Source organism: Spinacia oleracea, chromosome 2 (genome assembly GCF_020520425.1).
Source record: "Spinacia oleracea cultivar Varoflay chromosome 2, BTI_SOV_V1, whole genome shotgun sequence".
Lineage (NCBI taxonomy): Eukaryota > Viridiplantae > Streptophyta > Magnoliopsida > Caryophyllales > Amaranthaceae > Spinacia > Spinacia oleracea.
The window spans coordinates 106,939,679-106,954,546 of NC_079488.1; the positions used below are offsets into that span (position 1 = coordinate 106,939,679).

At 35.4% G+C, this 14,868-nt stretch overlaps 1 protein-coding gene across 1 annotated transcript; it reads right to left on the reverse strand.

Annotated features, from left to right (window-relative positions):
* Positions 1 to 961: 961 nt before the first annotated feature.
* LOC110786151 (uncharacterized) lies at positions 962 to 13,481 on the reverse strand. The gene is made up of 13 exons (XM_021990690.2): positions 12,776 to 13,481; positions 11,960 to 12,037; positions 9,408 to 9,565; positions 8,990 to 9,065; positions 8,245 to 8,312; positions 5,850 to 6,057; positions 5,625 to 5,753; positions 5,413 to 5,519; positions 5,275 to 5,328; positions 5,084 to 5,167; positions 4,162 to 4,325; positions 3,351 to 3,500; positions 962 to 1,359 (listed from the first exon to the last, which is right to left on the reverse strand). Exons 1-12 carry the CDS (start codon positions 13,104 to 13,106, stop codon positions 3,353 to 3,355), a joined length of 1,605 nt encoding a protein of 534 aa, XP_021846382.2. The 5' UTR covers positions 13,107 to 13,481; the 3' UTR covers positions 962 to 1,359; positions 3,351 to 3,352.
* Between the last annotated feature and the right edge of the window lie 1,387 nt (positions 13,482 to 14,868).

The window sequence follows — 14,868 nt, forward strand, 5'->3', positions numbered from 1 at the left end:
AAAATCTAACAAATTATAATTATATCTAATAATAAAGATTAAAGTATACATTACTTTATTTGATAAACAAACTAATAATTTAGAAAGAGTCAAAGAGCAATAATTTAGCAATTAAAATTTTATTTCAAAATATTTTTATTCTATTATAGATTCCAAAAGTCAAAAACATGATTTTTATTTATATTTGAAAAATGTATATATGGTAAAATATGATACATAACATAACTAGACGAACTTGTTCACGAACATAAATGAACGAGTTGTTCATGAACATAAATGAACAAGTTGTTCATGAACTTAAATGAACGAGCATACATATATTCATGTTCAAGCTCGTTTATTAAGCGAGCTTCAAAAGTTGTTCAAGCTCGGCTCGTTTAGTAAATGAACGAACATGAACGAGTTTTAAACGAGCCCGAGCCCGAGTAGTTTATTGACCGGCTCGGCTCATTTACACCCCTACTTGGAAAGTTAGAAATAGAAAGGAGAAGATCCCAATTCTCAAGATGAGAGAATCAAAATGGAATCCTAAAGAATCTCATGGAATCTCATCCGAGTTGGATATACTCGTACAGTCATACTTGGTATTTTGATATCTTTCACATTTCATTTTCGGATGCCCAAAATTGGTATTTTACGTCACGACTCACCAGTTTATTGCGAGTCTTTGTGACAAATCCATTCCCGAGTCACGTGCATTGATTACGGAAATCATATTTTGTATATTTTTTTTTTCTTTTCGAAAAGTCATACCAAAATAAAAACGAACCGTAGTGTATTTGACACACAGTGTAAAAAGGTGCACGTTGCATTCAGGTGCACTTAATAAGTACCGAAAAAATTTACATCCTATGGAGAATTAGAGATTGATAGAAATAATATTTTGAGGTATTCCATAATTTCTATATATAAATACTTATATCGACGAAAAAGGCCATTGTGGTACTTTTCTACAGTAGAGTCGAGAAAAAAGATACTCCGTACAAAATTAACTCAAATAAACCAGTTTTCAATCCACAAGAATGATCAAAACACCAAGCTATTATCAACCCTAAACAAACCGATTACATCAATTTATTTCTCATTTTAGAGATGTATAATGGTAAGATCAATATCTCCTGTATAAATACAAGCCGGTAAAAATAATGAGTAAAATTTCAATAACACTTCCTGCAGTGATAGTCGTCTACTTTTGCATAAGGAAACTCAATGCTGTATTCATCTTAGCTTCGCCTCTTACTCTTCTATATGCATTGCTATGCACATCACGTGTACTTGAACCGTCAGCAGAATTACTTAGCTCATGTTGAGCCATGCCGACAATTCCCCATCTGGTTGTTCGATTGACTGAAAATAAATCTGTAAACATTCTGTCATTTGCTTAGGTTTGGGACAGTAATTGTAAGAGCATCAACATTCATGGGATTTCACCCTTCCCATTTGAGAAAAAATGGAAAAGGGAGGGTTCCCATGAATGTGAGATGTATCTCATAATCAGAAAAGAAATGGGGAGGCAAATAATATGGGAAGCATCCAATAAGCTAGTGGTCCCCAAGCATGACCCACTACCACAATCAGCCAAATTACAAATCTTATTATTTAAGTATTTATTTGCTCCAATGATAAAAATTATCATCAACATCAGCGCGATTAATTATTAAATTAACGATCAAATGGCAATTAACGATTAAATTAGTGTAATTAAAAATTCTGCTTTTTTTAACGTCCTAGCTACAATTAATTATTTAATCCGATTAATTAAATGGTAATTATTTAATTATAATTAACAGATTTTGATTTAATTAATAATAAATCTTATTTATTAGAAAAGATAGTGGGGTATGGAAAAGTAGGAGAGAGAAGGTAAATGGGGAGGTTAATGAATGTAGGTATGAAATTGTGAAATGGGAAGGTTATGTGATAAAGTTAGTGGAAAGTGATGTGGACCAATGAGATGAGGGGAGAGAAAGTCATGGGTTCCCCATGAGTGTTGATGCTCTAAGGTTTAACAATTCACCCTTGTTAAAGTCATACAAGTAACAGTTCCCTGCACTTCATCCCAAATCTACAACTTCGTTGATAAAAAAATTAACATATTACCATCGCCTAAAATTCGCCCCTACCTCCCTGAGTTTCCGATCAAGAAAAAATCCCCCCTCCCCCATAGTTTATGTCAGTTTTACATGAAAAACACAGCCCAAACTGACCTGAAAGTTTTGAGTCTTCTACAAGATTTCACAAATTACAACCTAAACCTTTTAATAAGAATACCCCGCTTTAAGTACTTAACATAGTACTTAATCAGGAGCTGACCCGACCTAACCTTTACAAAAGGTCTTGCACGCAAATGGTGTACCATAAATGTATTGTACACCAAAATAACTTTTACCTGTTTTTTTTAACTTTTATATGGTTTTATTAACTTTTATATTATTAAAACAAAAGTTAATAGATAAACATTTTAAAGAGTTAAATGATTAATTTTATACCATATTAGTGATTTGGAAGAAATATTTTTTTATTAAAATGAAAAATTTTATCACTAAAAAAATAGATAACTTTTACCTATAGGTAATTTTTAAGCATTTTAGGTTAAATTTTACTCCGGTGTCCAATATTTATTGTACATCACTTGTAAATAAGAATTTGTGAACCCTTTATTGAAGGCATAACCATCATTTCAAGTTTTCAACTACCATAGACGAGGCCACTTATGCAGTGTCATACAAATAGATATGGATCGCAAACCTTTTTAGAAGCTCGTTGTTATGTGAAAAATACCTAGACTAGCACAAATTCTTGTTTATAAGTGGTGTACAATAAATATTGTACACCGGGGTAAAAGTTGACTCACAATGCTTAAAAGTTACATTTGTATATGTAAAAGTTATCTATTTTTTAGTGATAAATTTTTCCATTTGAATAAAAATTATTTCTTCAAAATCACTAATAATGTATAAATTAATCATTTAACCTTTTAAAATGCTTATCTATCAACTTTTTATTTTTATGATATAAAAGTTGCAAAAAAGTAGGTTAAAGTTATAAAAAACTGCATAAAAGTTATCTTGGTGTACAATAAATTTATTGTACACCTTGTGCGCACAAGACCTTTTGCCTAAACTAGTGGCTAGAAAAAGAATTAAGAGCAACCGAAGATCGGAACACCACTACTGCAAGAAAGGTACATTTCATCTATGGGACCCAAAAGATAAGGTAAAATTTTTTAAAAGAGAAGATACCTCTGGTAAAATCAATGTTATCATACAAATGCTAGGACAAGCATATGATAAAAACAAATGCAAGAATGGGTTGCTAAAAGGTCAGAGATACATAATTTTAAGCTTTACCTTCAATCACGAACCCAAAAAGGCTCACTAGAGAGGTTCTTTCTACTTCTTGCGTGAGCGGCTGCAGCTCCTGGTGGAGGTGCATGTACAGTAATTGGAAGACACCACTCGCATTTGTCTCTTCCTTCAACTAGAAGAGGGTGATCATACCTGAGAACAATAGTGTGACAAAACGATCAAGGTGACAGAAGATAGATTCTTCCATGCAAAGATGGAATATACAGATGAATTTAATAAGATTGATAAATAATAGAGACAAAGACATGAAGTACATCAGGAGGATAAGAAACCCACATGGTGAAAACCTTAAACAAAGTGAAGGACTAATTGTCAAATAAATGTTACAAAGCATGACTTAGGTTCTGTTTATTTCACATTATTTTGGCACGATAGGGAAGCGAATGTCCAGCAAGGTAACCAACCCTGGACTACATTTTGGGAGCAAATCATAGTGTTGAACCTACCCAAAGCTAGTGCCCATGCAAAAGCACTTACCTCACAACGAACTTTCGCCTTCAAGAAAGGGGATATAACAGATATCAAAGTGGCATGGTCAGACATCTAAGACCAAGATAATACTTAGATTCAAATGTGACATCCCTAGTTCTTCTACAATGAATCTATCATGAGAAGAAGCCTTATCCTTTCACATTTAAGCATCAATTTTAATGTCTAAAAAAAGTATCAATGGCCTTTTGCCCATCAGCATACGAGTTCCAAAAGGCATATAATAACGGAATATCCATCACCTCCGCATTTGATTGCAAAATGATAACCCTTAAACATAATCTTAACAAGTTAAAAAGCCTACCTACTCCAATCAATATTCCTTGGAGTGGTAAAGAATTCAAACCGCAAAGCCCATTGAACAGACACGTGAGGTGTTGAAAAAGACATTGGTCCGTCCATGGGAATGGAAAAGAGGAAGCTAGTCTGCACCAAGTCAGCAACAACCTCATGATGATCACTGTGAACCTACATATTTAGATCACAGAATGAAAAGTGAGAAAGACTTCCCATAATTATAGAGTGGGTAAAACAACAAATCTTAATCACTTAAAGGTTAGATGTAAGTATAGTCAGCAGCAATCCGAGATTGAGATTATAAACACAGCTGAGTATTCCACCAAACATGATCAAACTGACAGAGGAGGAGAGGACAGATTTAAAAAGAGAGAGAAGAAGGAACAATTGATAGCTAAGGAAGACAAGACCAAACATCAAGCACCATCACCGGAGAACTAGCAGGAGCTGCAAATACCAAATTGAGTTGCTCCAGCTCCTTTGGGAAAGCCCCAATATTTTACATCTTAATTTAGTAAGACTAAGGAACTGGTACAACACGGATACGTACACAACATAAATTGTGATCCGATAGATGCATATCCAAAAGAAGAAATTGGGAGAGAGGAGGGTTGAGAAGTTAAGTAAAATGGTAACTCTGAGTTACATTTGTTAGACATCTGGAAATGCCATCGTTTATAATGACATATTGGCCGATATTTTGTTATTATACAATAATCAAACAATTGGTTGAAAATCAGAAATTGACGAACTACTTTGTAAGAAGTGAAGGACATTCCACAAATTTCAAATTAACAATCAAGACAAGGAGAATTCAATAACATATTCTTTATATGACTAGAAATAAAAAAATCATGTGCCTCGACTTGTGAGTAAACTTAAAAAGTTATGGGCTTTTAATTAGTGATGTCTGAGAAACACAGGCTCACCTTTGTAAGTGTAGGGGAGTTCCTTCGAGATGGATGGACAGAACGTCGATTTATAGTCTCCGACATCTCCAAGGTGATCGATACCTGGAAGACAATTAATCCCATAGCTAATCAAAAGATATACACTCTAGTATCACAGCAAACCATCAGACTTAATATTCATTATGTTTCCATTTGTGAAGAATTATTACCTCGAGGCACCTCCTTGTTCTCTCTTCATGGAAAAATGTAAGGGTCCCACCTATCTATAACCAAAGTGTTAATCTATAAGTTAAAATCTGAACAGAGCACAAACGTAAGTATATCACAATGCTTCCCTACAATTTTACCATATCACTGAAATAATAATTTGAATCTGACTTTTTGGGTGAGAATCTGAGCAGAACTTGATCATCAAGTTTGATGTTATAAGACCTGCCTCGAATACAGCCTTCTGCTGCAGAAAATGTTTGGATCTAATTAGAATGTAAAGAAAACGTGGCAAATAATCCAAGAAATGCAGGGACTAAAAGAGGAGACATGATGAAAGTGTGACAATTACATGCAGCAGATTCTGTAGGTCGGACGGGAGAAGACGCTCCCTTTTCATCTTCATCTTTAGAGTATATTTTTGAATATCCTCTTTGCAGTCTTGGTGATATAACAGGAGGACTCTTGGATGATAAAACATCTGGCAGGAGAGAAAACATTTCCATTTTATAACAATTGGATAATTAACACTTTAAAACTTGAAAGGCCTTATAAAAGGAGAAAATCAAATGCTTACCCCCATTTGAATTATGTAGAACTTCATCAGCTTCTGCATGCAAGGGTTCTCTAAAGGACCTTGAAGTCGATCCTTGTAGAGATAATGAACTGCCAAATGACTTATGAAGACTGTCTCTTGAAGGATTATAGGAAGAAACAGATAAAACTTCGTCTCTCGAACTATCATAGCCTTCCTCAGCTCCATCATACATATCATTAGCCCTAACCTTTAAAGAAAGATCACAACTAAGAAACGAATCATATCACAGTTGTGTCGACCTATGATGCTTGGGCTCATATACAGACCCAAGAGTCTGAAGTGGAAAACCTCTAACTTTTGACTCTTAACTAGTCCCTGCACTCTTAATCTTTTTATCTTATCATCACCCTTTAGATCCTCTAGGCTCAAACACCTTCCTCCATTTCTGTCCTAAAGTCTGATCTTCGACTTTTTTCTGCCACCAACTTGGCACTTGAGACTAGGGGTGTTCATCGGTCCACCGGACCAACGCGGACCAGACCGCAGACCGAAATTTTGATAATTCAAGACCCTAAGACCGGACCGATTATGCTTGGACCAGACCGAAAAAATCGGTCCAAAACCCAGACCGGACCGGTTTGGACCAGTTATAGACCTATTTGTACATATTTTTTATTTTTTCTTAAAAGTTATGGTAAAAAAGAAAAAAATATGTATAAAAAACCAATTGTTTAAGGCCTTTTTTGGAAGCTAAAATAAATTATATCAGAAATTCAGAATATAGTACTCCCTCCGTCTCTTTTTGTTTTTTACGTTTGATGTTTTTCACGCGATTTAATGACTATTTAATGTGCATTGAGGTTCCTCAACTTTTTTATTTAAACAAGAAAAATTACGTTTATTTATAATGTTTTCACTTTTATCAAAAATCTGACATTGGGAAAATGAGAAATATTTAATGTCCAATGGATTTAATTGGTTAAAATAATATTTGGGCACAAATTTTGATAGAATATTAATGCATTATGTGACAATATAAAAGGAAATGTAAAGAACAAAATGAAACACCTAAAATGGAATACGTACAAAACAAAAAGAGACGGAGGGAGTAATATTTATAACATATTAAAGGAGAGAATTAAATTTTTAAATAGTTTATATTATATTTTATTAAGGAAAAATCGGTCTGGACCGGACCGAAGACCAGAAATTGATATTTCTCGACCCGGAGACCGGACCGATTGCCTTCGGTCCGGTCCGGCCCACTTTTTCGGTCCGGACCCCTACTTGAGACATTGATAATTTGGTTTCCCATCCTGGGTTGCATCTACAATGCTTGCACTCAAATATGGGTACCGCATTCAAGTATGGATCCAAGAATCGACACCAAAATATTGTACTCAGAAGATGCATGGATATGGTTAACACGTGTCCAAATTTGAAATACGGACAGTGGACACGGAAATTTAAAATGGTTTAACTTTTTATAAGTTTTTCAAGTTTTATTTAATTTTTTTGAAAAGGAAAAATGATTAGTAGATATAGCAATATAGTGAAATAGATATCAAAAAAGTCTCAGTTTATTAAATGATTAAGAATGACAGAAAGGAAAGAATATAACTCCTTCCTATTTAACTCATTTACCCATCTCACTTCTTTCTTTTCACCTTCCTCAGGTCTGCAACGACTTTAAACACCCTCTCTCTTGTCACCAACAACAGCAATAATAGTACTACCCTTTTTAAGGGAACTAATCTTTTCTTCTCCCTTCTTGTCAATTAAGGAATCAACTTCCAGATCGAATTTTAGAATACAGTCCCTAAATCTGGAAAACTGGGATTTCTCGGCACCAGAGAGATGATGCTGTTTCGTTTTGTATATGGAGGACTGAAGTCTAATTTCACTAGTTGAAAACTGTGTCATATCCATTTCCATTCCCCTGAATCCAAAATACATCCGGTGTCCGCAAACAGGTCGAATCATTAGTCATGACAATATGTATATGAGTATGGCTGTATGGACTGTAGATCAGAAGATACAAGGTTTTCGGGCTGTATCTTGTTACTTCAAAGATTGAAAACACTAATGTTTTACCCTTACTTGTGGTCAATTGATGACTCATGGCTCAAGATATAGAACTGGTGTCTAGACGTAAACTATAGATCAGAGAATAGTAAGTAAGATGCACGGTTTTCGGGCTGGCCAACAAACTGATGGATGACTGACAAGTTCGCTTAAGATGGGGAGAGAGTGCAACTGTAAAGGATGATGCACAGGGTAAAGTGGTGAGTCCGAGCATTATTGGGTTCAACACAAGCTGAAGAAATTTCTCAAAGCAATCAGTGGCACCAGGAAATTTACAGCACCAATTGCCTTGAAAAAGAATACAAGAGATCACATGAAATATTAGAAAAGACAAGGTTCATCAGCTTACCCACTCTGAGTCCCCATCCAGTTCTTTCCAGTATATATCTGTTTGAATGGTCTGGATCGGAACAATCCCTAGAAACATGATAAACTAGTTATTATTTCATAACATGATAGCAACTAAAGCAAACATAAAATGAACTATTCAAAGTCGAACTTGAATTCAATATAAAACAGCATACATAGATGATGCTTTAAAACAGGATAGGCCGGAGGCTGGAGCTATAAACTAAAATTTGTAAGAGCTGGACATGTTGAGCCGACGAGCTTAGAGCCACTGACATGAATCATGATCGCATGCAATGGTAGAAAATTACTCTCCTTGTCACAGGATACTAAAAAAACTTAACACGTGTAAATACAGGAGCATCCTTAATCCTTTAGTCTCTAAAGGATGATACATAATAAGACTTGTTCAGTTGTTTGCTTACCTCCCATGTGAACTTAGAAGGATGAAAGAGTTTCAGCTCAGAAAGCAATCTAAGAATAGTCCTTTTTCAAAAACAAAATAGTTCGTTCCAACTTATACTACATGACAGCAAGCTCTAATTTTATTTTTTATTCTTAAATTTAAACACCAACAGAACTAAAAAGGTCAGCTATGAGAGGCCTGTGACACTTTTTTTTATTAGTAACTTAGACATGGTTATGAGATGATCCACGAGAGTGTTAACAAGCATAAAAGACATGCCAGGCTAATTTATAATAATAAAAAAAAATATTAGTAAAGGAGGAGAATAAAAACAACCCACCATCAAATTGACCTTCTTCAACTAGTAATCCGCTCGCCTGTTCAGTAACCCAAAGTTGCAAGGGGACACGGGCTTCCTGTAATTTGGATGTTGTCGCAAAATATTCATAAAACATTACCATGTAACCTAACTACAAACAAGCAAATATGATAACATTTTATGTCCAAGTGCCCCGAATTGAAGGGTTGAAAACTAAACATGAGTGAGCAAACTACTGTCTTAATGACTTCATTTCCCACTGGATTTCCAAACATAGGTTCTCTTGAAAAACAAAAACATACTCCCTGTCTCCCTCGTTGACAATATACCGTTGCATTATCACTCTCAGGAAAATCGCAAGAGAATTCTATCAAATACAACTGTATTATGAACAAATCAATTCAGCACACTAAAATCGAGAAAAGTAATAAGAACCAACCAGTCCAGTGATAGTTTGCGCCAGATCCCTCTCTGAGTGGCCATTTTCCAGTATCAACCATTGTCCAGCAAAAGTGCTTCTAACATAGTACAAGTATCGAATTGTTGTCCCTCTGTACGATGGTGGTATGATGCTAGGCAAAACCGTCCGAACCACATCTGTGAAGACAGTTTTCTAATAGGAAATTAGCATACAGTAGATGACAGATTGAATATGAACTAAAAACAGAAAGAGATCCACTTAAACATAAGTTCTAATGAATATGAATGATGAGTCAATGACGTAGTCCAGGTAGGTGGCACAAATATATAAAGGGGGATAGAGAAGATAAAGAATGCTGATGAAACCGATCAGAAAATAAACACAGAAGAATTCGCAATCCCAAATCAGTAGCAGAATTTTAAGTCAAAAGACACAAGGGGCTGTTTGGTCCAAACCCTCATTAAGAAACGGAATAGATTCAACAAGGGGGGATACAGAGTGAATTTATTTTACTCTGTTGCTTGAAAAAAAAATGGTAAATTCCTATCTTCTGTGGTCCTGCCCTTCTCTCTTATCAGTCGTATCCCCTCGTGCTCGTTAAAGCGATGAGCAGAGTACCATTTGGTTTCACTTCAAAACCTATTCAACACGCAAATTATCAAAACCAACCATTATTTCATCTTCTCCTGCTATTTCTTTCTTACCACCGTGGAGGGGTTTCTTCTCAAATCTCAACATCCTTCTCACTCTATGTCCTGCACTCCTGCAGACATCGATGGATCAATTGTAGCACTAGGCCACTAGCATCACCAAATCCGGACATGTCAGCAACGAATTTGACTGTCTTTGGCCAACGTCTTCTAAGACCATTCTGAGAAAAATTAGGTTGTTGACAACGGTAACACCGATGGTAAAGGATGCTGGTCAATTGGGGGCAGTCTTTCTCTTAATACTGGAATGAGTGTAGATTTGAGGCAGAGTGATAATGTACGGTAAATTATGTTGGGGGGTAGTGGAGGTTAGTAAACGTGTGTGGTTTTTGTTTCACCATCTAACAAGTTGTGTGACCTTAGGATGAGAGAGGGCCGAGGGGAACAAATTGGGAGAATCCAATACCTTAAAGAAGGGTAAGGTTGTTTTCTCCTCGGCTAATCCTGTTGACTTAACTTCACTGAGATTAACTTGTTTTTGCTGAACTTTTGCTGAACATATATTTTTGCTGAATTGAACTACATTTATTTATTTTTTTGACTTTTGTTTTCTCGAGGAACTTCACTTATTTTTGCTGAGACTTAAGCCGAGGAGAATAAAGCCTAATAGAAAATTGACCCGAAGCAAATGCGAGTAACAAACAAAAACATCATACTCATCCCATATTCGGACATGTAAAACCACTTAACCAAATGGGCATTGAGTAAAGAAGAAACCTTGTCGAAATCTGACTTACAAAAGTTTTCTACACAAGTGAAGGTTCCCCTTTCCGTGCTTAGGAAAGTAACAACATGTGCATCACAAAAGGTAAAATGGTTGAACAAATTTGCAAAATCCAGTAAACCATTTACAACACAACATTGACCAGTAAGAAATGACCAGTGTGAGTCATAGCTTGCCTGGAATCCTACGTTTCCCAACTATTCTTGATTAACCCAAATAACTCTGTTCCACAAAGCATATTTTTCAAGAGTGACACACCGCGAATACTTTCCATTAAAGAATTCTTTCTATTTTCTACTGACAGAAAGCTTGACAGTTGACACAAAATGACTTATCTCCCTTTTAATGACTACACTCCAAGTCCCCGTGAACAGGATGAATCTTCTCATCATCCACATTCTTAAGGTAGTCCCTTAATCTTATCTTAGACAATAGACTGATTTTTTTTTAACAAAGGGAATATAGAGGGATACTAGACAAGCAAGACCAAAGTAAAATTATATTACCACTTGAGGGAAAACTAGGTCCTTTCCAGCTGTCAAGGCTCCTCATAAAGCAAAACACCATGTTTGTCTAACTTAATAAACCGCTTGCACTATCATTGGCCAACACTATCATTGGCCAACACTAATTTTTGTGGACATGCATCTCCTCCCTCTGCCCTCTCCAACGGTACTTTTGGAACAAAAATGAAAATTGCTTCCCTGCCTTTAAACCTTAGAACACATTTATAATGCCACGTAAAGTAGTATGATAAAGTCGATATGAAATTTCAAATTTATTATTCATCTCGGCAGCAAATTCCTTCTCCTCCTATCCTTCGCCACCTTAAAGGACATAAACAACTAACTAGAGTTGAAAACTTGAAATGAACCTCCTTAGAACCTATTTTTTCTTCAAAACCCTCATAATAAGATTGTACCTCTATAATATATGAGACTACATAAGAAATATATTTTTCAGCTATACGTAATCTATTAGGAGTTCTACAAAAATACTTTTGAGAAAGATTTCATAAAGCCAATGTTTGAGTGACATGAGAAAGATCAAAATAGACTAACCAAATAACTTACTGTTTTTGGAACAGAATATCTTTATCCAAGAGAATTGGGATGACAACTAAAGAATTAACTCACACTTTTTAGTAGCCCCAGAAGAAATGATCTGGTTTGAAACTAATGACGTTGTAGAATAATCCAAGAACACATGCTCACCTGAGAAAACAAAATATTTAGAGTTAATCAAACATGTGAGAACAACCATCTTTCTAGCATTCTTCTCTCCTCCAGGATACATTTCAAGCAACTTATAATTAAATTGTTGCATTCAAAGATGAGGTTGTTGACTAACAAGGAAAACTACATTTCATAAAGACCTCCTTTTGATAGACCAAACAACTGACTGGTATGAGGGAAATTTGGGGATAGGAAATAAAGGAGGAAGATTATAATAATTTTTGCCATTTCTGTTAAAACTTTCAGAGCTTAATGGTACCATTAACTAAAAACCCGCCTACTTATGAATTATGAAATGGTGATAATGTAGTGAACTGCAATGAGAAGGATAGTTGTGAAACTTGTGATATTTCAACTCAATACTTAAAATCAGTTTCTGGTCAAACCAAATTATGGCCTATTTTTTAGCGCGGAAAGGAGTGACAATTGCCACCACTACCCTAACACTACCATATCCATCTTCGCCTCCTCCCCCATCACCTCCCCCAATACTATACCGGAACTCGAGACGCCCTTTGCCAAAGTGCCTAACCCTCAAGCTCCAATAACTTCCAAACAACAAATACTATTGAAACATCATATATAGCTCAACTCAAAACACAAGAACAAATAATATAGCAGAAAAAATATGTACATGATCAAAATTTCAAAAAACTTCCAATGAATACCATAATGGAACCAAAAATTAACATAGGAAGAGAGCGAAAGAGCACAAACCCTTTCTCTGTTTCAAACCCGGTGTCGACTTTTGAGGAGTAAACCATTGAGTATCAAGTTTCTCGACCCCTTTAAGCTCAAAACTAAGCCTTTCTAACAAAAGGGAACGCTCAAAACTGCTAGTAATCTCATGGGCATTGCTTGGATCACTAGGGTTTTGAAGCTCGATTGTAACCAAAACCTCATCTCCAGGTCTATACACATTCTTGTCGGTTTCAAGCTTCAAAATTGGGATCAATTCTTCCCTATTTCTACCAATTGAGCTTTGTTTGTTACTCGATTCTCCGATCCCAAATAGGGAAAATCTCCGAGAAATTTCGGGTGGCGGCATTTTTTTTGTAAAGATTTATTTATTTTTCTGAATATATTCTGGGTTTGGGATAATGCGGACAGATTCGAATTAAAAAATTGTGATTGAAACTATGAATTGACAGAAAATAAGAGAGAAAAATGGTGAATGTAGCGAATGTGAAATGAGGGGTTTTGAGGAATTGCAGCAGAAATTGATTTTGTAATGAATCTGATGAACAACGTGATTGAAGATGACGAATTGGGAGGAGTGAGAAAATAGGTGTTCAGAAAAGAAAGTTCTGATCAAGGATTCAAGATCTCAACTTTACAAATTTGGATTGTGTTTATGGGCTGCCAATGCATCATCAGAAATTCAGAATATTCACCTCCGTAGTTTTGATAAATTGTACAACTAGCACCGTCAAGTGACTCAAATCGGTGTACACTAGTTCGAATCTAATCCACTCAGGTCATGTCGGATTGAGTTGAGTTGGGTCTTTTTAGTCGGATCGGGATTAAATTGATTAAGGCAAGTTCCCGTTGAATTTTGATTTGAGCCAAGTCCATACTTAATTGGTATAATAAGTTATTTTATGTTTGGATAAAGTTCAAGTTAGGTCATTTTGTTTTTATATATTCTGTAAAAGGTTTATCAAGCCATTTTCGATGCAAAAAAATTAAATTACATCACTATTGATGGGTTTCTTCCAGTTCGAGGTCATTTAAAGTCTAGCCATGGTGAGGTTTTTAATCTAATTAGAATATTTTTAAGTAGAGATGAAGTCATCACTAATCTTTAGATTTAGATTAGGTAAGTTCAAACTAGGAACAACTTTTGATCAAGTCAAGGTCTCATTGAGTCATTTCACAGCCAAAAGAAAAAGTTTGGTCTTTGTTTGCCACCTTTTTCTTAAAGGTCCTTTATGACAAAAAAAGTTAGGTCATTATAGAGGAAGTTCTTATTAAAACTTGGTCCTTTGTATAGACTATAGATTAGCCAAGCAAAAAAAATTATTAATTGTATGGCCATAATATATTATGTAAAGATCATGATCAATTCAAGAGGTGTCGAATTTGTCACAATCGTAAAAATATGATTATTTAGTATAAACTCGAGTAAACACCACCATTGGCTTTAAGAAGGTTATGAAGTAAAGTATGTAAAACCCAATAAACAGAGTGACAAGGGAAAGAAAAGCCAACGTTTTTCGGATTGTGAGAGCAGGGCCAGCGGCTGAACGCTGCGTGGCGTGAGGAAGCAAAAAAATATTATAAAAAATAAAGAGATAGCTGAAATAGGGAGGGAGAGTTTGGCGACCCGGTCGTCCCCACGACCCAATTACATTTCATGGCATATGCTCTTAGCTTGACACGTGTAAAGAATGTTGGAAGATAAAGCCAAAAATTCTAACAAATTCTGATTACTTCTTTTATTTTGCAATTAACGGTAATATTTGGTATCATCGAACCAAAACCAACGGCCATGATGGATTAAAATCAATGGCTTTGATTTATGTTGACCAAAATAAAATTGGGCAACCATTGAGGATATTTGGGCATTGTTGGTCATAGGTTTTGGTCTTGGTTGAGTTGAAAGAGTAGAAAATAGTTATTTATTTGATGACCAAAATATTTTGGTCATCATCCATTGGCTATGCTCTTAAGAGAGTTTGAGAGAAACAAGTGACTTATATTGGTCCAAATAGTTCTTTCAGCTATTACTTACATAATGTCCTAGATGTATAGAAGTTTGTGACATAATGGTCTGAGTAGAGTACACTTGCTTTCAACAAAAAGTTAAA

What these genes read in the sequence shown, in the direction of transcription:
- LOC110786151 (XM_021990690.2), bottom strand. Translation starts at nt 13,106, where the DNA reads ATGCCGCCACCCGAAATTTCTCGGAGATTTTCCCTATTTGGGATCGGA. An exon ending in GGGTTTGAAACAGAGAAAGG is followed by an intron (nt 12,038 to 12,775) that starts GTTTGTGCTCTT and finishes TTGTTTTCTCAG; the next exon opens with GTGAGCATGTGTTCTTGGAT. An exon ending in TCTACATAATTCAAATGGGG is followed by an intron (nt 5,754 to 5,849) that starts GTAAGCATTTGA and finishes CTCTCCTGCCAG; the next exon opens with ATGTTTTATCATCCAAGAGT.